Below are 23,725 nucleotides of genomic sequence, written 5' to 3'. Positions count from 1 at the left end.
ATGTGCACATAGACTTACAGATTCCCAATAATATATCAGAACTCTGCAAAACCCTCCATGGACATAGCATTCCTCAGCCTTTCCTTTTACATTTTTTCGTTAGACTATTGTTTGCCCCAGCTATTATAACTGCCTCACGTAGCTACAAAGTTAAAACTATCACTGGTTATTTCCAATAAATGCCCCTGGGTAAAGGCTGTTCACATTGGGTGGTCGCTCATTCAAATCAAATAAAGATACACACTGCAAGTGGAATTTTCCAGGGAACTGCCAGATAGGTTAAATAATTACATTTCTCTGAGAATGGGACTTTGAAATACCTCCAAACCCATTCTGACCCTCTCATTGCTGTTAAGCTGCCAGTTCTCACCATAATTATAAGCTGTTGGTTTTCAAGATTTCCATAGAGCTTAGGAGAGGAAGATGGGATTGGGGTAGGTCAAAATGCCACAAAGCTTGCTGTTTTTACTGAGACTCAGCCATTTTTCTTGAATATATGTTCCCTGGATTGTTGCAAGTCTTTGGTTAATTTCCTGAGTTCTGAAAAAAGTTTATTTTGCCTCTATTTGCCAGTATTTTCATTATTCTTATGTAGAAGAGGATATTTCATATCAGAGGTCCTTACTCTGATATTCTCAATAATGTCATTTTCATATCTTGAAATCTTAAATAATGAAATAAATTTATGACCTAATAGCACATATTACATAATTTGTAAATGAAAAGATCCTTTGCTTTTCTTCTCTCTTTCCTCATGTTCTTCAACTGTACCATTTCATTGCTCGTGTGCACCTCCACTAGAAAGAAAAGAAGAGCAAAGTATATAAAACTTAAATTGATCTTTCACTTTTCCTGGGTTGCTGTGGTAAAGAATTTCATGAAGATAGAGTTGAGTCTGAAGACTAAATGAGAGATTTGAATTATCTTTATCTGTAATTTTTTATGTTAATTGTCATCATATTTTTTAAAAAAGGATTAGAGGCATCATAAATACAATATCTGCTAAGATATTGTAAAAAATGGTTAACTCAATTTAACTTTCAGTTTTCAGGTAATACAAGGGATGCTGGAAAAAGCTAAATGAGGAAGTAATCAGACAAAGGCAGGAGATGATTCTCACAGAAATCTGGCCTGGATTTTTCAATAAGTCAGTGTCACAAAAAGGGATTGTGCTAGTTTAAAAAGACACTTATAATATATAACAACCAGATGTAATATGTGGGCTTAGATTAGATACTGCATTGGACAAACCAACTATAAAGAACATTTTGCAGATTTGGGTATTATTGAATACGGCCTGGGTGTAGGTAGGACAAAAATTTACTGAAATAGAAAACAGAAATCATTAATTGGGAAAAGTAATTCACAAAATAATATTTACAGTATAGTATCATTTGGGTTAAAAATATGTTTAGGAAAAATCCAGAAATATAAAAACTAAAATGTTAAGTATGATTACTGTTGGGTGATAGAAATCTGATGTTAATATTTCTCATTTTTATCTATATTATCTATTTTCCTATATTTTACATGTACTATTTTTTTAACATTTTAAAACATCTACCTCTTAGAATAGCAGGTTTATCTCACGTTCTCACATTAACAACATGTATTTTATGATGTTCACTTTCAAAACTTCCCACAAATATACCTACATTATGCATGACATATTTTCTCCAAAGCACATGAGTGAGATTGACTCTTTGTAAATCTCATTATCCTTTTGGTAGTATAATCTGTATGGATTTTAAGGCAATCTTACAAATAATATTAGACATCTTTGTTACTAGCTAAAGAATTCACTTAATTTCTGGGGCACCTGGGTGGCTCAGTTGGTTAAGCATCTGTGTTCAGCTCAGGTCATGATCTCAGGGTCTGCTTTTCCCTCTCCCTTTGCCCCTTCCCCATCCCCCCACCCCCCATGCTTGCTCTCTCACTCTCTCAAATAAATAAATAAATAAACTTAAAAAAAAAAGAATTCACTTAAGCCATTTTGGCCTCCTTTGCCCACATCACGCAATATTTCATTTAAAGCATACCCCTCAGTGCCTCTACCGCATTCGACCAAAGACACACACAGTATCCTTTATTGTCTGAGAGTCACAGACACAACCATCATAACAGCTATTCTTTTTTTTTTCCAAGGTTTTATTTAAATTCCAGTAAGTTAACCAACTGTAATATTAGTTTCAGGAGTAGAATTTAGTGCTCATCACAAGTGCCCTCCTTGACACCGATCACCCACTTAGCCCATCTCCCAGCCCACCTCCCCACCAACACCCCCCAGTGTGTTGTCTAGATTTAAGAGACTATAGGGGCGCCTGGGTGGCTCAGTTGGTTAAGCGACTGCCTTCAGCTCAGGTCATGATCCAGGAGTCCCGGGATCGAGTCCTACATCGGGCTCCCTGCTCAGCGGGGGGTCTGCTTCTCCCTCTGCCCTCTTCCCTCTCGTGCTCTCTGTCTCTCATTCTCTCTCTCTCAAATAAATAAATAAAATCTTTAAAAAAAAAGAGAGAGACTATTTTCTGGTTTGCCTCTCTCTCTCTTTTCCCCCCTACGTTCATCTTGCTTCTATTCCTCACTCCACTATAACCTAAACTCTTCCAGCAGCCAGAGTGATCCCTTTAAGAGGACATTAGAGCATGAAGTAAGTCGGACTCAAAGCCATGTAATGAATCCCCACTTCACGTCAAAGCCAAAGTCTCACAAAAACCAAGGCTCTTGATCTGGTTTCCCATTGTTGCAGGATTACAGGGTCCTTGTCTCACGGAGTCCAAGAATGAATCTCGCGGACACAAAAGGGTGAAGTGAAGTGAAAATTTATTAGGTGAAGGTGAGAGAAAAAAGGAAAGAAAAAGCTCTCTAAAGTGAAAGGGGTCCTGAATGGGTTGCCACCGAGGGCTTTTAATGGTGGTCTTTTATTGAAAACTTGACCAGGAAGCTTGTGGCCTTGAGATTCTTGGGCCGTCTTGGTTTGAGCAAGGACTACTGATAACATCCTTAATGACTTATTTCTTTGAGGTCTGGTCATTTTCTGTGATTACAGTGTAGCCGCCAAAGAAAAATACTCCCTCACATCGGGGGCCAGGAGGCCTAGTCTCTTATCTCTTGTTCACTCCATCTTAGTGCTTCTGCCTGCCAGGAATAGTTTCAGAGCCCAGCCAGGGCCCCCCACCCCCCACCTCTCCCTGCCTATACCTTAACCCTTTCCTTATTCACCATGACCTCTCTCTTTGTCTATCCTGCTATTTCCCCACCACTCACTCCTCCCCAGCCACACTGGCTTTCTTGCCCTTCCTTGAAGCTATTTAGCACACTGGTCTCGGGGGCATCTGTACTTGGCGCTACCACCTGCCTGGGACACTCTTCCCCTAGATAGCCACTCTGCTCATTTCCTCAAGTCTTTGCTCAAATGTTGTCTTCTTAAGGAGGCTTACTCTGATCATTTTTTTTTTAAATTACAAAATCTCTCATCCCCTCCTTCCTGTTTCTTGTCTCCTGTTTTTATTTTCCATAGAGTTTCCTTTCCATAGGCTATCTTTTACCAGAGATCAAGCATAACATTTCATTAAGGTAAAAGGGTCAATTTATCAGAAGACACAATAATAAAAAAGTATACACCTATGATGAGCTTCAAAATACCTGAAGCAAAAACTGACAGAACGGAAAACAGAAATAAATCCACAGTCACAGTCAGAGATTTAAATGCCCCTCTCTCAATCACTGACAGAGCAAGTGCTAAAAGAAATCAGTAAGAAAATATAACATCTGCATATTTACCCACTGCTACAGCCCAAACTGCAGAATACACATTCTGTCCAAGTGCACATGGACTGTCATCAACATTGGCCACGTGCTGGGTTGTAAAATAAAAGCCATGATAAATTTCAAAATTTTGAAATCTGAACACAATGGAATTAGAAAATCAGTGACAACTATTATCTATAAAATTCCCCGATTTGGAAATTTTTTTTTTTTTTTAAAGATTTTATTTGACAGAGAGAGACAGCGAGAGCAGGAACACAAGCAGGGGGAGTGGGAGAGGGAGAAGCAGGCTTCCCGCCGAGCAGGGAGCCCAATGTGGGACTCGATCCCAGGACTCTGGGATCATGACCTGAGCTGAAGGCAGACGCTTAACGACTGAGCCACCCAGGCGCCCTCAATTTGGAAATTTAATGACATACTTCTAAATAAATAAAAGAAGGAATCAAAGGAAAAGTCAAAAAGTATTTTGAACTAAATAATAATGAAATAACATCAAAATTTGTGGGATGCAACTGAAGCAGTGATTTGAGGGAATTTTCTATCTTTCGATGCCTATATTACAAAAGAAAAAGACTTAAAATCAATGATCTAGTTTCCACACTAAGAAGCTGGGAAATAAAGAGCAAATTAGAGGCACCTGGGTGGCTCAGTCAGTTAAGCGTCCGACTGTTGCTTTTGACTCAGGTCATGATCTCAGGGCCATGGGATCTGGCAAGTCCCAAGTCAGGCTCCGCACTCAGCAGGGAGTCTGCTTGAAGGTTCTTTCCTTCTGCCCCTCTCCCCCACTTGCATATGCGTGCACATGCTCTCTCTCTCTCAAATAAATAAATGAATAAATAAATAAATCTTTTTTAAAAAAGGGCAAAAAGAGCAAATTAAACACAAGGTAGAAACAAAGGAAATAAAGAGAAGAGGCAAAAGTCAGTCTCATGTAACAAACAAGGGAGAAAATTAAGAAAGACAAAGTTGGTTCTTTGAAAAAATTAATAAATTCATAATCTCCTGTCAAAAGTGGTAAAGAAAAACAAAAAAAGGATACACAAATTACTAATATCCGCCATGCAAGATGGGCCATGACTGCAAATCCTGTAAACACAAGTGTGATAAGGAGTCCCTTTCCTAGCACAACTCCCCTGGGCAAAGGAGAGCTTGTCCCTGCTCCCACAACACGTGGTCTCCCACCACTTGCAGCTGCTAAGGCAGCCCTCAGGAATGAAGTCTCCTCCAGCCCCAACTGCACTGTTACTCAGAATTAGCCCCACACATGAATTTGGTAATAAATTCCCCAACTCATAACATACTTCTGAAGCCTACTAATTTATCAACGTTATATCTTCAGGGCTATTATTCTAATTTTGTAAACTGAACGTAATTGGTGTTCTATGTGGCTCAGTCATTACACTGAGTTACATTCAAGGAAGCATGATTCATGAGTCAAAGAGTTTTTAGAATAAGAATTCCACACTTTGTCTCTGCCAAAGAACATCAACAAATTCCACAACATAAGCTACATTAACATTTCTCAAAACAACCTTTTCTCTCCTCCCCAGATCTCGGCTACCATTCTGGTACTCTGGACCCCAAAGTTTCCCGAACTTTTCTCCACTCTCCAGTTCTGGTATCTTTTCTTTATGCCTTCTATGTTTAGCCCATACTACTCTAGCATCCTTGAGAGAAAATCTTGCCACTATTTCTGCAACACAGTGGACCAGTATGGGGAAACTATAGGATTTGATAACTTCCTGGTCCTCCCTTGAGCCCAGAGGAGTGAAACATAGAGGCCTTTCAAGAAGGTGATTCTTTTATTCTGACTCCATCACTCTCAAGAAATTCTGAAATTTTTCTGAAGAACAAAATTCAATACTTTCTTACTCTCTCTGGTTTGCAAAAAAGAAAGAAAAAGAGCAGAGGATAATTTTGATTTTTAATTGTCCCTAGTTTTAAATATTCAAGGGTTTTTATAAGAAAAATCTAAAGAGAGAAGGAGGGGCTACCAAATTTGGAAGTTTCCTAAGCATTTGTGGTAGACTAAAATGGGCACGATTCTCCCCATTCCCATACACACACTCATTTGCAACATGACTTTGCCGCTTCGCCCACTGAAGTAGAGTCTATTTCTCCATTCCTTGAATCTGGACTGGGACATGTAACTGCTTTGGAAAATGGTACATTAACAAATATGGCAAGCAGTGACTTGGAGTGGGCTTGCACATTGGGACTTACTCTCTTGCTGTTCTTGCTATTCCATGCAAATAAGCCTGGACTAGCCTGATAGATGATGAGAGATATGTAGCCTAATCATCCCCATTACACCAGCCAAAGATCGCCAACTGCCAGACATGTCAGTAAGGCTCTGTTAGATCATCTAACCTCCAGCTGACCCATCAGCTGACCATGGATGTGTGAGCCAACCAAGCCAAGTCAAGCCAGATGAGAATAGCCCAACCAACTAATCATGAGCTAATTAAACATGTTTCAAGCCATGAAATTTTGGGGTGGCATGTTATATAGCAAAAGCTAATCGGAACAGCATTAAAAATTATTCAATCATTGTTCATGATTAGTTCAACAGGCATCTATGTGTGTAAGGCCCTCTGCTAAGCACAGGGATCCAAAGCCAAGTAAGACATAGTTTCTTCCTAGAGGGATCCACAAAATACAAGTGTACAAATACCAGCAAATAGGTAATAGCAGTGCAGTGTGATAAATACTGAAAAGAGATTGAAGCAAAAAAAGCAGGGGAGGTCATAGACAAGAGTGACTCAATGGATTGGGATGGTCTAGGAAGAAACAGGTGACATCAGAATTGGATCCTCAACAATGAACCAAAGTTTTACCAGACAAAGAAGTTGGGGGGAGGGCATTCTAGACAAAGGAAAGGCATAAGTAAAGGCTGAGAGACATGAAAGTATATAATGTGTTTGGGAAATAGTGCAGAGATGTAGCCTCCAAGGGGATGGAAGAAGAAGTGATGATTAAGGAAATATGGGTCAAATAATGTATTTGGTTATAAATCCCAACTATTATAGAAATATCATAAAATTAAGTTAATGAGAAATCATCAAGTGAAAAATCACAACAATCTTGTTATGGTATGAATTACTGCAATTATTTTACTTCCTCCCATTCTCTTTGACTTCAGACCATGCTGCAGTGAGTAAAGCTATTGTAATGCAAGTCTCCTCATCTGCTGTTTATTCTGATAGTTTAGTTCACACCATCAGCCTCATTCAGTCAATTTATAAAGTTTTCTTTTTATGATTTATTTATTTACTTAAGAGAGAGAGCATGTGTGCAGAGGTGCAGAGGAAGAGGGAGAATAGAAGCAGACTCCCCGCTGAGCGTGGAGGCTAACTAGACTAGACTAGCATCCCACCACCCAGGAGATCATGACCTGAGCCACCCAGACGCCCCTCATTTGGTTAATTTAATTACACTTGTTTAAATTGGAGCATATACATACCTTAAGTGGTATATGTACCCCCAATCATATCAGAGGTACAGGTATTTGCAAAGCAATTTAACTTTTGTAAACAAAGAATGCAATCAGTAGTTTTCTAAAGTCACTCCTTAGAAAACAGTGGAAAATAACTGGTTTAAAGTAATACGGAAATACTTCTTCCCAAAGTCATGAAGGCAAATTTGTTAATAATTGTGTTCTGTAAGTAATAGATTATTCATGATCATGTGTATTTGACCTCACTAAAGAACATCTCTTTAAACTGTTTGGGGAAGATTTATGCGAAGAACCATTTAAAGTGAATCTCTGCCTAAAGCCATTTCCTTCTCTGGAACTTCTCCATTTGTCCATGTATCTGGCATAGTTACTAGATTTTAGGAGTAGGAAGGGCAGGTGGAGAAAGATGAGGAGAAAGGAAGTAGCAATTCCCTGTGTAGCCTTAGGCATGTCACAACCTTCCAGAATCAAGCCTCCACTTGCCTGAGATGAGTGCTCAATAAATACTTGCTGAATGAACTACACACAGTGACAAACTCAGCTTTGATTTCTCCAAATAGAAATGAGGCACTAAATGATCATTAAAGTACCTACCAATCCCAAGATTCAAATGTTTTTCCCATGAGATAATACAAAAGAATACAAAATGTATATAATGGTTCAATTTATTAATTTGGTCTTATGTAATACATCACTGTATTTGCTCTTTAAAAGGAACACGAAGTATAAAACTATAAAAAATGATCCTGAAAATTATACAAATTGTTTTTTCAAAGCACGATTTTAAAAACAGACCTTTAAAAAATGTGATTAAGATGTTCCCCCAAGGAATCATAAGAAAAGGTAAAAGATGAAATATGAACATTGACAAGGAAGCCAATTGCTCACTGTCCAAATTGTATTAAAATAAAGAAATAATGATGAATTACAACTTTATTTCTGCTGCTGTTAGCAGTACTTCTGTGATGGGATTCATGAATTTCATTAGGACCCTAACCTGAATAAATCTGTCACATTACTAATGCTGTAAATTAATTCTAAACCGTAACTTGAGCATTTCACAAACTTTGAGAACAAGGTACTTTTTGGCTTTGGTAATAACTGCAAATTACTCCCACTTTATAACTGTAGTTAAATACATAGAACATAAAACTTACCATTTTAAAGTGTACAATTCAGTGACATTTAGTACATTCACAATGTTGTATAATCAACACTATCTTGTTCTAGAATATTTTCATCACTAAAACAAAACCAATACTCATTAAGCAGTCACTTCCCACTATCCCCACTCCTCCCTGCCAGCCCCTAGCAACCATTAATCTGATTCCTGTCTCAACGGATTTACCTATTCTGGATATTTCACACAAATGGAATCACAATTTGTGGGCTTTTGTATCTAGCTTCTTTCACTTAGCATATTTTTCAAGAAATACCATATCCCTTAGCATCTAAGGAAAAACTAACTATTAATGTAAATCATGGAAAAAAGATATATTGGAATCTAAATGACATCTGAGGTAAGTGAATGAGTCAGTGCAATTACCTTTCAGAATGCATTCAAGTTTTTAGGACCGATTGGTGCTTAAACACTGATCAAAATGAACAATACAACTTTAACATTTTATATGCAGCACAAAAATCTTAAGAATTCATTTCCACTGAATTATTAACCATTCAAAGCAATTTATTTCTTATGTCAGCGTTTTTATCACAAAGCTATTGGAATGTTGCAGGGAATCAATACCATTCTCTACTTCAAATCTCTAATATAAGTCATAGTTTTTAAAGTTACCAATTGATATAAAAGACACCCACTGGACATAATTATTCACTGGGGAATTCTACTCTGGAACAGATGTTATACGTATGATCATTTCCATTTCAATGGTTTGATTTCTTTTAATCAAATAATGTAGTTAAACCTGAAGGCTGATACTTCAGTTTTTTAATGCTACAAATTTGTGAGCTGAGACTTTAAAAGAAGCTGAATATGTTATTTAATCAAATCTAAACTTACTGACCAAAACTACTCAACATATGCTGATTAGAACAAGTTTTTAAAAACTCTATGTACTTCATCTAGGTTGTTTTGATCACCAAGTCAGAAAATTGAAGTCATAGCCTAACAAAGCAGTAATGACAATTAACATGGAAAAGAGGATTTCAATGAAAAGAAAATTCCAGGACAGCAAAGGGCAGGATCTCCTATCTCAAACTTCAGTCTTTTGAGCAATAACACATTATTGCTACTGCTTTTATATTAGATCAATCAATGATAATATAACAAGTAATGTTACTCTTTTTTTTTTTTTTAAAGATTTTATTTATTTATTTGAGAGAGAGAGAATGAGAGGGAGCACATGAGAGGGGGGAGGGTCAGAGGGAGAAGCAGACTCCCTGCCGAGCAGGGAGCCCGATGCGGGACTCGATCCAGGGACTCCAGGACCATGACCTGAGCCGAAGGCAGTCGCCCAACCAACTGAGCCACCCAGGCGCCCCAGTAATGTTACTCTTTGACTGAAAGGGGTATGGAAAGCTCTCTAACTCCAGTCAGTTCTTTTGCCAAAGAATGAGCCAACACATACATCGGCCTATTTATCTGTTTAAGGATCTTGTCTGAGAAAAAAAATAATTCTAGCAATTTATATTAGAAAAACATAAAAATTAAACCTGATGAATTTGCCTGTCCTGGGAAAGGATAATTTGACTTGATGAGTTGGTCAGTCTTAAGAATTCAACAGAAATGCAGTTTTATTATTTTCAAACACACAATATTTACCACTGCTAGAACTAGGTATGTATTGTAGAACCATTTCCTATCACAATACTTGCATGCAAATAGATTAATAAAATGATTTGGGGGATGCTTAAAAACTTTGATGTTAGTGAAAAGAAACATACTTATGTTGTCAGTTTGCTTCAGAAATGTTTTTCTTCATAGTAAACAATACTCAGACCAGCATGTCAAAAAGAAAAAAAATAAAACAGGAGATTCATATCAATGACTTTTTACTGTATTTCTATAGAGCACATTCATGAAGCATCTTGATAACCCATTTCTTCGTAGTTATTAAATTAATGAAAAGTCACTCCCCAAATAACACATTTCAATGTCAAGCATTCTGAATACAAAATGTCAGTTTTGTAATGTTCTAAGGTAAAAAAAAAAAAAAAGCACCTCAAGATGTATCTCCATTAATATATCTCAAGATGTATTAAAATCTACTTGGCCAATTTATGGAGATTATACATGCAAATAAATATATGTATAAACAATAAATTTATAGAACTTTATCAATCACAGATACAAAAGAATACTTGTAAAAACTCAGCAAAAGACCTAGTTTTTGCAAAGGACTTTCAGACCAACACCCATACTTCATTTATTTCTACTTTTTTCCCTCTTGGTATTACCCAATATTTCTTTCCAAAACACATATTGGGAATCAAGTATTGTAGGCAACAATATTTTCCAAAGTAATTTCCTTATATCTAACTGTCCCTTCCTTTTTTTTTTAATTAAAGATTGTATTTATTATTTGAGAGAGAGAGCACATCAGAGGGGAAGGGTCAGAGGGCGAAGCAAACTCCCTGCCAAGCAGGGAGGCTGATGTGGGACTCGATCCAGGGACTCCAGGATCATGACCTGAGCCGAAGGCAGTCGCTTAACCAACTGAGCCACCCAGGCACCCTGTCCCTTCTCTTTCTGCATTAGTAAAGTAGAAAAGTGAACCATGTCAGGATACATTTCTCTGAAATACCCCCAGTCATCAGTACCTCAATGTTGAGTACCTCTGTTTTTTCATCATTAAAATAGAAACTTGAAAGGATTTATCTTTTGAACTTACTTTGCTCTTTTAAATCAAAGAAAATAATTACATAAAGGTAACATTAGAAAGAAACCATCCTTCCTCTTCATTTTATTTAGAAAGAAGTTTACTAAAGTTGGTCTTTATTACACACCTCAAAACTTTATTTGGAATTCAGATTTAGATCAAATCCTAACTAAACCCATCACTGAATTACATTAAATACAATGGATAAGTCATTGTTGAGTTAATTTTCTTTAAAGGGATAACTAATATTCTCTTACCTTTTAGGCCTCATGAGCATGTTAAGTAAAACTACTGAGAGCAGTAGACAACCAAACACCTATCAGTGAAATTCTTTCCATAAAAGACTTTGCCCAGTCTACTGAGACAATGAGGGTCAATTGCTTTCTTCTACTGCAATTCTGAACATCCACCTCTAGAGGTCCCAATCACATCACCTTCTAATATGGTATGTCATGCATTAAACACATTTTTTAATGTTTGCATAACTATTCCTTAGAAAATTTTTAAAATTAATAAATCCTATGTCTTTTTAGGTTGGGATGCAACATATGAAATATATTTTGCTTCTAAATGTCAAAAACTACATTTAGATTGCTAGAGGTTAACAATGTGTTATCAATATAGTAATATAAGCTACCGTATTTTCAAGGGATATGGAAGTTTTTGTTGAAAACCTCATTATCTTCAAAGTTGCTAAGATCCCAATATCCATTGTCAGGGGATAGTTAATAACAACAACTACACTGATGGGATATGTAGCACAGGGTCAAAGACCAAAAAAGATTCTATACTTCTGATAAACCAGAAACTCAACCTTTAATATCTCCTAATGATAGGGTTGAAAGGATTCCTACAAATATTTTTGTAGGATTTAACCCAGTATTTGTCTACCTCTACTTTTTTTTTTTTAAGATTTTATTTATTTATTTGACAGAGAGAGACACAGCGAGAGAGGGAACACAAGCAGGGGGAGTGGGAGAGGGAGAAGCAGGCTTCCCGCGGAGCAGGGAGCCCGATGCGGGGCTCGATGCAGGGCTCGATCCCAGGACCCTGGGATCATGACCTGAGCCGAAGGCAGACGCTTAACGACTGAGCCACCCAGGCGCCCCTACTTCTACTCTTTTTATCCTAGAAATCTAGTATGTTCACCTGATTCCATAACCACTGAACAAGACAATGAATGATGGTTAGTCTAAAGGTTAATGCTAATGAACTATAAGTTGCACTGCAATTTACTGTGAACAGAAGAAATACAAGTGAAATACCAGTAATAACAGTAAATTTTAAATACTAGTAAATACTAGTTTTTAAAAAAATGTCCAACCACCATGGTCCCCAATGTATTTTGTCATATAGCTATAAGACTGAGACAACATACATCAATTAACTTAACCATTAACAACAAATCACCATTACTCTTAATTTTGGATTATACATGTGTGTATATACACACACATACCCACTCCAATACCACGTCATTCAGAGACAGGCTCTTCTCTAAGTTCTCATACTTTATTGTGCCTCGGAATCCCCTGAAGGCCTTTGTTAAAGCAGACTGCTGGGTTTCCACCCCAGAGTTCCTGGTTAAGTCTACAGAGAGACCCAAGAATCTGCATTTCTAACAAATTTCCGGGTGATGCTGATGTTACTGGCTCAGGGACCACATTTTGGGAACCTCTACTGTAAGTGATCTGTGAGTCTCAAAAGGCAACTGCAGAGAGAGAGAGAGAGAGGGAGAAAGAGAGAGAGAGATAATTATATAAAAGGTGACACTGTAGTTATTAATGAAAAGAGAGGGAGCGAGCGAGCGGGCAAGAGTACACTCTCAAGAGAGAATGAGAAAAAGACATGCAGTTCTGGCAAAGGAGGCAGCAGATAAAAGTGAATACAGATATTTTCTTCCAACCTGATACTTGCCCTTTATCTTGCTGGTTAGAAAAAACTAAGAAATCATGGGGCACCTGGGTGGCTCAGTTGGTTGAGCCAGGGTCTTGGGATCAAGCACTGCATCAGGCTCTCTGCTCGGCTGGGAGTCTTGCTTCTCCCTCTCACTCTCTGCTCTCTTTCTCCCAAATGAATAAACAAAACCTTAAAAAAAAAGACAAAAAACAAAAAACTAAGAAATCAACAAAGACTTCTCAAATGACAATTAACTGACATACAAACCTTTTCACGCTTAAAAGGCTAGACAGATTGTTCCCATTACAAGTTTTACTAAAACAATATTGCCAGGAACTCTTCAGCCTTACAATACCCCTAGATGGGACTACTTTCAGGAAGACACTGAAGGGGCACAGAAGTTAGCTAATGAGTTTTCCATATTTAAAAAAAAAAAAAAAAAAGAACGCTCACCAGTAAAACATGGGTGAACAATGATAATCAACAAACAACTACAACATGCAGAAAATCTACACTTAGAAACACTGTGTTTGGAATTTGTCAAGTATTAAAATTTTATTTAAATGAAAGTTTTTCCTTTTAAGTTACTGAGCCACATAAAGGGAAAATATTAATTTTATTAGAATTTGAACAAATGTTGCACAAAGAAAACATTTTAACAAAATTGTATGGTGGCATAACAAACAAAAAACAGCCAAAGATATGTAAAAGAAATATAAGGTGGAAAACTGTTAAATATCTGATCCAGTGTAAAAACAAGAAGTCTAAACTTAAAAACCAAACAAGCACAACCATAAAACAAAAAGTTAATGTTTGTGCTATCCTAACCAGACACATTCTTCAGCAAAACTTTAAAAGGCAGTTATATTTTACAGTATTCAATCTTATTTCTAACTTTTTCAGAAATAGACTATTTATATAATTCAACCTCACAGTTGAAAGTTTAAGCATTGAGAAATAACTATTCTACTAACTGAAATGACAGGTGAGGCAAAACAATTGATTAGTCTTTAATGCTGTATTTTCAACTGTATAAGGGCCTGATCCAACCAAAAGAAGCCGGAAGCAGTTCAGAGTTCTTTTCTAATGCCCAAGGAACATCACTGCCCAGTCCGACTGCCATAGTATTGTTACCCTAGAAACCACAGAGCACTCTCAGGGGCCAATGTAGGAAGATAAGACACAATAGAAGTTTGATATTTTATAGCAAAATAACTTGTCACCACTTCAGACTACCAAATACCAGAAGTTACTTAAAACAAATTATTTAAGTATTCCCCATCTTTGCAACTTATTTCTAAATACTGATATATTCATTTTTTTTAATTGACCACATCAGGTTAATAATAGTGTAAATCAACTTGAAAACTACAACTAAATACTTCAAGAATAGGACTTTGCATATTTTTCTCTTATACCTTGATCTTTACACAAAGATACAATTCTTACTATTTTGGTAGAGAAGTCTATGGGAAATAAACCTGGAAATGTTTTAAGGAGATTGTCAACCAAGACAGGCTTCTCCATTTCATGATTGTCATCTTACAAAGATACCAAATTTCACATTGTTAAATATCTTAAAACAATATAGTTGTGATTTTTATAAACATACAAAGGCAAAAATTCTAAAGGCTTAGGAAAGAAAGTTAAGCCCTTTGCATTCCGAATATTTGAAATTTATTCACACAATATGCCCAATCTGAACTTTAAATGAGGTATATTTTCTTCTTTCCAAATATCAAAAGCCTAGCAAATATATCATACCATGAACAGTATCAAATTAAAATAAATTCACAGGCTTTTTGTTGGTTTTCATTTTAACCTGTTATAAAACACGCTGCCGTGAGTCTTTGGATGTGGTGTCTAAGAAAAAAGGAAGTTGCACATGGTCACTCTCTGTATGAGAGTTGCAAATACATAAGGTGAAAACACTTTTGTGGGTATTTTTAAAACATGATAAATGCATTACCAAACACTAGTCATGATTTTAAATATTATGTAAATATACAGTAAAGATCATCTGTGTATCCACGATCGTATAAGGGGAGCACTAGAAAATAAAAATCTTATAATGATCTTATGGCAGTCCTTAAGCAATTGAATGTCTTTATCTGAAAAACCTATGCTGCAAAAATTTGAATCAAAGTTTTGCTTTCTGAATGCATGGGCTATAACCCACAGAAAACATGAGGGACAAACTGTTTGGTCAGGATCTTGTTAAACTAAGAAACAAAAAATTTAAAAACCAAAAAATATGCACACCATTAAAAATACTAATTCTGAAAACTATGCAGCTAAAAATTAAATCACCCTGTCCAGCAAGTTCCAAAAATTTCACACATTTCAAACATTAAGGCAACTTTTTTCCAACTAAACAGTACTTTATAAAAATATATGTCACTTCAAAACATTATATACATAGTGGCAATAAATTTAGCTAGTTGTAATCTTTAATACATTAATAAAGTATCACATATTACAAAGAAATTATACTAGGTGTCTGCATGTATGCGCAAGTGGAGTGACAGTTTTTAAAGTACAGGTTTTAAAACTGAGCGAAGTGAACGTCCCTCTTTAGTGAGTTCTCGTGTCACACACATACATGGTAACGGGATTGCTTCCTCCCGTTTCTCTACAATATTGTAACTGCATTTCTTCAAGTGGTCAGCCATGCTTAGGATGTCAGCAAATTTCCATTCATTAACAGAACAAAATGCAGTACTGAATCGCCACACCTAAAAGAAAATTCTATTTCAGATTTAAACAAGTCAATTTATAAGAATCAAAATACACTTCTTATTCCAACTGCAAACATTTCTACTGTTAGAGAAATATCCAATATAAAGTTCCAAGCAGTTAGCTACAAAACTGAAAAGGAGTAAATCCATTTGGAGGCAGATCTGTTTATTAAATACTTGTAGGAAAAATCACTTCTATGACATTTTAACTTCATTTGGTTACTGCATTTGCAGTAACCAAAAAGAAATAAAAAGCAAAATTCAACATTAAAAACTACATCCAACTTGGCTTATTAAGCAATTTTTTAGAGATTTTATTTGAGAGAGAGAGAGAGTATGCGAGAGTGGAGGGAGGGGGAAAGGGAGAGAGAGAATCTCAAGCACACTTCCCAGCTGAGCACGCAGAGCCAAAGTCAGACGCTTAACCTACTGAGCCACCCAGGCACCCCTAAGCAATTTTTTAAAAATCATAACCTCGTAAATTCAGAGGTACTTCCTAAAATAATATATTGCACACTCTTCTTTCATCTTATCCAATTGGCCATATAGAGCTATTCAGAGTCTGGAGATAGTGATGATACATGTGTTATTTTTTTCCCCAAGTTTTTCCTCCATTCCTATTACACTATATGAGGTATACTAAAAAGTACACTAATATGTGGTGCCTGGGTGGCTCAGTCGGTTAAACAACTGCCTTCGGCTCAGGTCATGATCCCAGGGTCCTGGGATCGAGCCCCGCATCGGGCTCCCTGCCCAGCACAGTCTGTTTCTGCTTCTCCCTCTCCTTTTGCTCCTCCCCCATTCACGCTCCCCCCCCCACTCTCTCTCTCTCATAAATAAATAAATAAAATCTTTAAAAAAATACACTAATATTTGCCAAGGTACCTTATGATTCCACTATTTGTAAGTACCAAAGGTAACTCTGTAATATTCATGAATACAGGTACTTAATTTATTCAAAATGTTTCTGAAAATTTACATAAAACACTTTTGTTAAATGAATCTTACTTTATTCCAAATCATTGTAAAATGCATTTCTAGGCAAAAATTCACCTGCTATCCCTATTCATGCGTCTGTTGGTAAAAATATGAGCTACTTCCCCTTTTACCCACTCAGCAGCTCCAAGCCCTGAAACAACGTCATCTTATTAGCTCAGCAAGGACAGTTGTGGCCCCTTCTCACCTTCACAATTCTAAATATAAAGCTACCTGAACACAGGAAATAAGCACGAATGGAGGACAGACCCAGGTAACAAGCAAGAATGGGCTAGATCAGGCCTAGGCATTCTAGCTAAGCTCATCAACAGGAAAATGGTAGAGCACTCTGAATGCATAGTAAACAGCAGATACTCTAGAAAAGTGGCTGTGGATTGGAGGAGAGCCCTCAGCACTCATTAGAGCTTCTCAGGAAAGGAGGGCGATGCCTTCCAAGGTGGCTAAATGCCTTCAAATTCCCTGAGAACACTTTTACTTTTCAGCTGGCAAGAGAAATCACCACTGCTCAGCACAAAGGGTACTTACTCCCTATATTCCTTAGGGTTGTATCAATTACGCCTCCTGGGGAGTTCTTTCCCAGGAGTCCCTAAAGGTCTAGAGAGTAGCTACCAACAGACACTACAGATATCACTAGCCTCCCTTACAATTACCTATACCTATAAAACTACAGAAGAATTAGGAATTTTGTTAAGCCTCAGCAAAACAAATTCATGAAAGACTCAATGGTGGCAGACAGCCTCCCCATTTCCACAAGAGTCTGGTGAAACAAACTCAGAAAAAAATGGATGATTCCCATCTCCTGCACAAGGCTTCTTAGCAATGGGCCAATTTTTCATTCAGAAGTCTTCCTCAAGTCCTTACTTAGTGCCCACAATATGGCAGTGCTGTTCTAGGCGGTGGATGTTTTGGTTCCCAGAGAGTCTCACTTTTCAAGGAACTGACAGTCTAATGAAACTGGCAATTCATCAGTGAATTACAAAACAGCATGAGAGTGCTCTAGAGTAGGGGTATACAGAGTAGGGGACTATTATGGGGCACCACACGAACACAGAGCAGTACACCTCCCTGAAAGCTTCAGGGAGGGGTTCCAGAGGCTCTCCTGAAGATCTGTAGAGTGAGCAGGATATATAGCAAAAAGATGAAGATCACATGCTCCAGAGACAGGTTCCCTAGGTGTGAATCCATCAATTAGTTGGACAAGTTACTTCACCTCTCTAAACTTCAGTTTCTTCATCCATAAAATAGAGATAGTAGATTAAATAGGTAAACAGAAGTAAAATGCTTATTAGCACACTGTCTAGCATATTGCAAATGCTCAGATGCAGGTACTGTATTAGGGACAGCACATTTGAAGGCCTTAAGGCAAGAAGTCAAGAAAGAAACCATCAGGAAACTGTAAGTAAATCAACATAGCTGGAATATAAAATGACAAGAGGAAACTGAGGAGGTAAGTAAGGACAAGATTATAAAAAGTCTTAAATGATTCTTTAAGGAGTCTTTCTGTGTCCCAGAGCAATGAACAAGCATTACAGTTTTTAAACACTACAATGTAAGAACTGTATTTAAGAAAATATTTATCACTCTAGTCCTTACGTAGAGAGAATGTTGGAGAGGGACCCAATTAGGAACAGAAACCCAGTTACGCCCTTAGGTAACCGAGAGAGAGCTGAAGGGGACAGAGCTAGGTAAATGGTGGTGGAAACAGTAAAGTAAACCTGAGAGGTATGAAGAAGGGAGACTCAAGAGGACTTTATGATTACCTAGATATGGAAATAAAGGGGGAAAAAAGAAGTCAACCTTAACTCCCAAATTCCTAGTTTAGGCAATTTGATAGATGATAATGCCACTTGCGAGATTTTTTTTTAATTAAGCTTTTTCCTAGCTCTTTTTAAGATTTTGTTTACTTATTTGAGAGAGGAGAGAGAATAAGCAGGGGGGAGGGGCGGGGGGGGGAGAGAGAGAGAGAGAGAAGCAGACTCCCCGCTGAGCAGGAAGCCTGACGTACCTGACGCAGGGCTCAATCCCAGCATCCAGAGATCACGACCTGAGCCAAAGGCAAACGCTTAACCGACTGAGCCACCGAGGCACCCCGCCACCTGCTGAGATTAAGAGGGACAGAGGGGCACCTGGGTGGTTCGGTCAGTTGCCCACCCGACTCTTGATTTCGGCTCAGGTCATGATCTCAGGGTGGTGCGACTGAGCTCCACAACAGGCTCCGCACTCAGTGCGGAGATTCTCTCTCTCCCTCTGGCCCTCCCCACTGTGCATGCAAGCTCTCTAAAATAATCTTTAAAAAAAAAAGAGGGATAAAGATGTGGAATGGGTTGGACATGTTGAGTTTGATGAAGCTGTGAGATAATCAAGTGGAGATGCTTATATACAAGGCTCTGGAGTTCAGGAGAAAGCGGCCAGGATACAGATGTGTGAGTACTCTGTGTAAATGATGGCGATTTAAACTCCCAAGAGTAGGTAGGATTTTCTGCAGGAACAGAATCCCCAGAGAATACTTCACCTCATAGGTCAATACTAGTGGGCAAGGACAAAATGAGACGATGCTCAGAGTATCCCATCCCAAATGGAAGAAAGACACCAAGTCCTCTGTATGTGTATACACACATATACACAGCAAGGATGAAACTTTCTGCCACCAAAATTCCCATTTGGAAAAAAAAAAAATCATAAAATAAATAGTGTGTTCATTTGTTGGTCAAAGCCTCAGAAGAACACAGAAGATGTAGAATTCTGAAAAACTGGAGCAATGAGTAAAAGTCAGAGAAAACCTAAGGGTGGTAAGAATAAAGTATCCAGAAATTTGAACCCTGTGCAACCAAGGTAAAATTTACCAAATTTTTTCTACTTTATAAAATGCAAAATGTCATATTATAAGTGTTCTAATATGAAAAACTCCTGCAATAAAAGATATTTATGTCTTCTAGTTTCTACTAGATAGTACCTCAAACAGAAGATGGGCAAAACTAGGGGTGCCTGGCTGGCTCAGTCAATACAGCATGCGACTCTTGATCTCAGGGTTTTGAGTTTGAGCCCCATGTTGGGTGTAGAGATTATTTAAAAATATAATAATCATAATCATAATCAAATGTGAAAAAGTAGATTTTCACAAAAGAAAAATGGTGGACCCAAGACTTGCTCCAGGATCTGCCTAAATCTCCAGTTCAAGCCTCCAATATGCAACACTCTCTTGTACTGTACTAACCCAGAGCCCCCCACCAACAATATCAAATCCAAGTACCCTACTCTTTCCTCCCACTTCGACCTAACACATTTCCACATCCATCATGTTTTCTAGCCCCCAAAGACTCCACTGGTCACTTACTAGTAGTAGCCGTTATAACTTTTCTCATTTCTCCCTATTTAAGTTCTACCTGAAATGACTAAGAAAGAAGTTGCTAGGAATGGAGAAAAACTGCCAATTGTAAGCAGCAGAAAACCTTCTCCTTGCTTCCTCCATTGTCCTATGGTGAAAATGTTTCAGATGGAGCTCAAATTGGAAGGTGGTTAACATGGGCTCAAAAGGAGCTGTTACAGAAGAACTGAGTATAGAACGGCTCAACTGAAAAAACAAGTGACCTCAGCCATATTAGATTAGAATTAGGATGTCTGTAATAAATATGTGATTATGACAAATAATTCTAACCTAGTTTTTCATTAGTTATTATTTTTAAAAAGTCTGTCAGATTAAAGTTTAAGTTTTAAGATGGTCAATTTTTCAACAAGATCTTAATTTTATTACTTCTGCAACATTGTCTACTGTATGTCAAATAAGGAGATGATACAGTTAAGATTAAACTAACCTTTTCTTTTATTTGCCATGACGAATTTCCTTCTGGATACTTCCTTTTTCCCCACTGCAGTATGACCATTCCACGAGACTGAAGCAGGCTGCCACACACATCCCTCATTAACCGGGATACACATGAGAGCTGGCATAAACTGAAGCCATCAAGAAAGCCTGCAATATGTTGCAGGACCTCAAAAGGAAGACTACTTAGATGGTCACTATGCAATCCCAACACACAGTTTCTAGCAGGCTCTACTAATACTGTAGAGACACATGGCTGAACTCCAAAGGACCTCAAATGGCGGTCATGTATAATCTTTGCTCCCTGTGTTGATGGACAAAATCTACGCTGAGAATAGGTACAACCATAATATGCTAAAGGACACCTCTGTTCCATCCAGCCATTGAGTCCAGCATGAATGTCACCATGCACATTCTTAAAATGTGAAGAAAATTCTTTTCTTCTAAATAACTGCCCACAAACAAATGTAAACATTGAACGCTGCTTGGGTTGGTACCTAGCAACACATTCCAATACTAAATCCAGCCCAAGTGTCTGAAAAGGACTTGGATTTGAAAGCTGTGGGTTGGCATGATCACAAGCTGAAGCTGAAGCTATTTCCCCAACCATGGTATTGGTAGCTAATATTGCAGATGGAAGTGAAAAAGTCTGAGTCCCAAAGTCAATGTGATAAACATCAACCATGCGACTATCAGATATACCCCTCCCACCTGGAGAATCTCCTAGACAAAATAGCAATGCTGCTGTGATTAGATCTATTCCTTGGAGGCCCATTGGATCTTCTGCAACTTCCAAATCTGATGTATCTACTGCTTTATCTTCTTTTGGTTTAGACCAACATGAGTTAGAAAGAAATGTGAATGAAGGAGGATGACTGAAAGATAAGACATCCACATTCCTCAAGTCCCCTAAGTCTACTTTTCTCCAACACAATGCTCCTTCATCCTCATCATCTGGCATGAGGATATGCTGAACTGTGCCGTTAGGCAAAGCACCAGATGGTATTACTTCCCTAAGTTGTGCTGCTACTGAAAGTGAACCGGAAGGTTGTGAAGTGCCATCTGATGCTATACATTCTCCATTTGTTAAGTTCCTTTGTTTTGAATCACCATGTAATTTCTGATTTGGGTCTATGGCCTGTGTACCTATATTTTCCAAAGAAAAGCCATTACAAAGAGCAGAAGTGCCATAAGAACTGGTGTTCGAGTCACACAATAAATCACTTGAACCATTTTGTTCAGACTGGACATTCAGACTTGTGTCATGGTCAATTCCACCTACTGCGCCTATCTCATCCTCATAAAAATGGTCCTGGTCTTTCAAGGGTCTATTCTGCAAGCTTCCTCTGGTGTCTTGCTCTTCATTCATTTCATCTGGGGAAGCGCGAAGACTTGTACTCAACATGCCACTGTCTCTTGCGGCGGTACTCAGGATATCTAAAGCAGCAGCCAAACTTCTGGTTGTTTCTACTGTAGCTTGATAAAGTGCACCATAAGATTCTTCATCAACAGACACCAAACCATTAGCATGTGGTATTTCTGGGACACTTGATTTAACGGAGATCTGTTCTCTAGGTTCTGATACTTTATCAGTCGCTTTTGACATCATGGTGGCTACTTTGAGAGATTCCAAGAGCATCCTTTGGTCTTGAAGGGCCAAGGCCATATCTAATTGTGCCACTTCATCAACATCTCTGCTTAGATTTTCATATGATTTCCGATCTGCATAACTAACTGGCCATCGGTTCCACTCCATAGTACAGCACACCACACTTGCTGGACACATTTCTAGATGTTCAGCAACTTTATTTCGAGCCATTGTAAATGGACAGCCGAAGTCACTATTTAAGCAAGGGACGCGTTCAAATGGACATAAAAGTCGATGCTCATCAGCTTTACAAGAATGGAAAACTGCTCCACACACCAACGGACAACCAATTAAGTCACAGGAAATCCCAGGCTCCGGTCTGGTCATACAGCGTCTACTGACACAATTCACACAGTGCGAGTGTGGCAGCTTCTCCTCCATGACGGCCCGTCCGGCTCTAGTTGTGGAGACGGGAAAAGATAACAAGTTAGGCAAAAAGTGGTTGATTTTCAGAAATTGTTGAGTAACAAAAATCAAGTCATAAAGGTGTATGTGTAAAATAAGCATATTTATCAAGTTTATTTTACATATAATCAATTCATCTTGAAACCACTTAAGTACTCATTTCAAGTAACAATGCAAAAGTTCATTTTTACATATCATATAACAAAATGCCTAAGAGGCCAAATGTCTCAAAATATAATGCTTAAATTCTAGTATACTGTGTAGTATATAAAAGGATGCTAAAAACAAATTAATGCATATTTGACTTTTAGATTTCAAAGAAGGCTTTAGCTTTTACATTTTAGTTTCAACTAAACTGGTTCAGAAGCACCCCATAGTACAATGACTTCATCATATTCCTGAGAGAATGACCTGAATTTCATGAATATACTTAACTAAAACTATTAGAACTTTTCTTTTTATTCCCTTCAAATATAGGAGTTCACTTAAGATTTCATCTACTGATCACTCCTTCTACATATGCCTTAATACCTTCTACAACAAATCAGAGAGTAAGCCTTAATTAAAACAAACAGGGAATTTACCCAGAAAATGTAAGTCCAGCTCCAGTTCGTGGCTATGGGCAAGTCACTTACTTCCGAGGGCCACACATTCCATTCACTCACGCAACACCTATTTATTGTTTAACTACTATGTACCAGGCACTGTGTCTGGTGTGGCAATATAAAGATTAGTAACTCCTCTCAAGGAGCTAGAGCAGGAGGTCAGAGAGACAACAGTAAAACTCACGTCACATTATTATGTGATCAATCTGACAGAAGTAAAATGGTAACACAGAGAAGATAATTTTCACTATGGGTAGGGGCTAGAGAAGAAGTCACAGTAGTCTTCAAAGATGGGAAATCTTAAGCATAGGAGGGGAGAATTGGAAAGGGAGGGAAGTATTCAGCGCTGAAGTTTCAACATATGTAAATGGAGAAAAACAAGAAGTGGCAAAACACATTCAGGGAACCTCAAGTTTCCCAGTATTGCTGGATCACAAGGTGAAATGCTAGGTAGCTGTGAGAGATGGGGCAGGATGACAGAAATAAAGCACATCATGAGGACTGTACTATATACTACTCTAAGGAGTCCAGACTTTAGGTAACAGAAATTCAC

General features: G+C 37.9%; 1 protein-coding gene across 1 annotated transcript; it reads right to left on the bottom strand.

The window, feature by feature from the left end:
- Positions 1 to 13,605: 13,605 nt before the first annotated feature.
- FBXO30 (F-box protein 30) lies at positions 13,606 to 22,598 on the bottom strand. The gene is made up of 2 exons (XM_021693341.2): positions 20,507 to 22,598; positions 13,606 to 15,695 (listed from the first exon to the last, which is right to left on the bottom strand). The coding sequence occupies exons 1-2, from the start codon at positions 22,541 to 22,543 to the stop codon at positions 15,492 to 15,494; spliced, it is 2,241 nt and encodes a 746-aa protein (XP_021549016.1). The 5' UTR covers positions 22,544 to 22,598; the 3' UTR covers positions 13,606 to 15,491.
- Between the last annotated feature and the right edge of the window lie 1,127 nt (positions 22,599 to 23,725).

The sequence above is a fragment of the Neomonachus schauinslandi genome, chromosome 8 (genome assembly GCF_002201575.2).
Source record: "Neomonachus schauinslandi chromosome 8, ASM220157v2, whole genome shotgun sequence".
NCBI lineage: Eukaryota > Metazoa > Chordata > Mammalia > Carnivora > Phocidae > Neomonachus > Neomonachus schauinslandi.
Note: the sequence above shows the minus strand (reverse complement) of the source record. Positions and strands in the feature narration are given on the sequence as shown.

Coding starts and splice junctions, on each gene's coding strand:
- FBXO30 (XM_021693341.2), bottom strand. CDS start 22,543: ATGGAGGAGAAGCTGCCACACTCGCACTGTGTGAATTGTGTCAGTAGA. Junction 15,696..20,506: donor CATGGCAAATAAAAGAAAAG/GTTAGTTTAATC, acceptor ATTTTCTTTTAG/GTGTGGCGATTCAGTACTGC.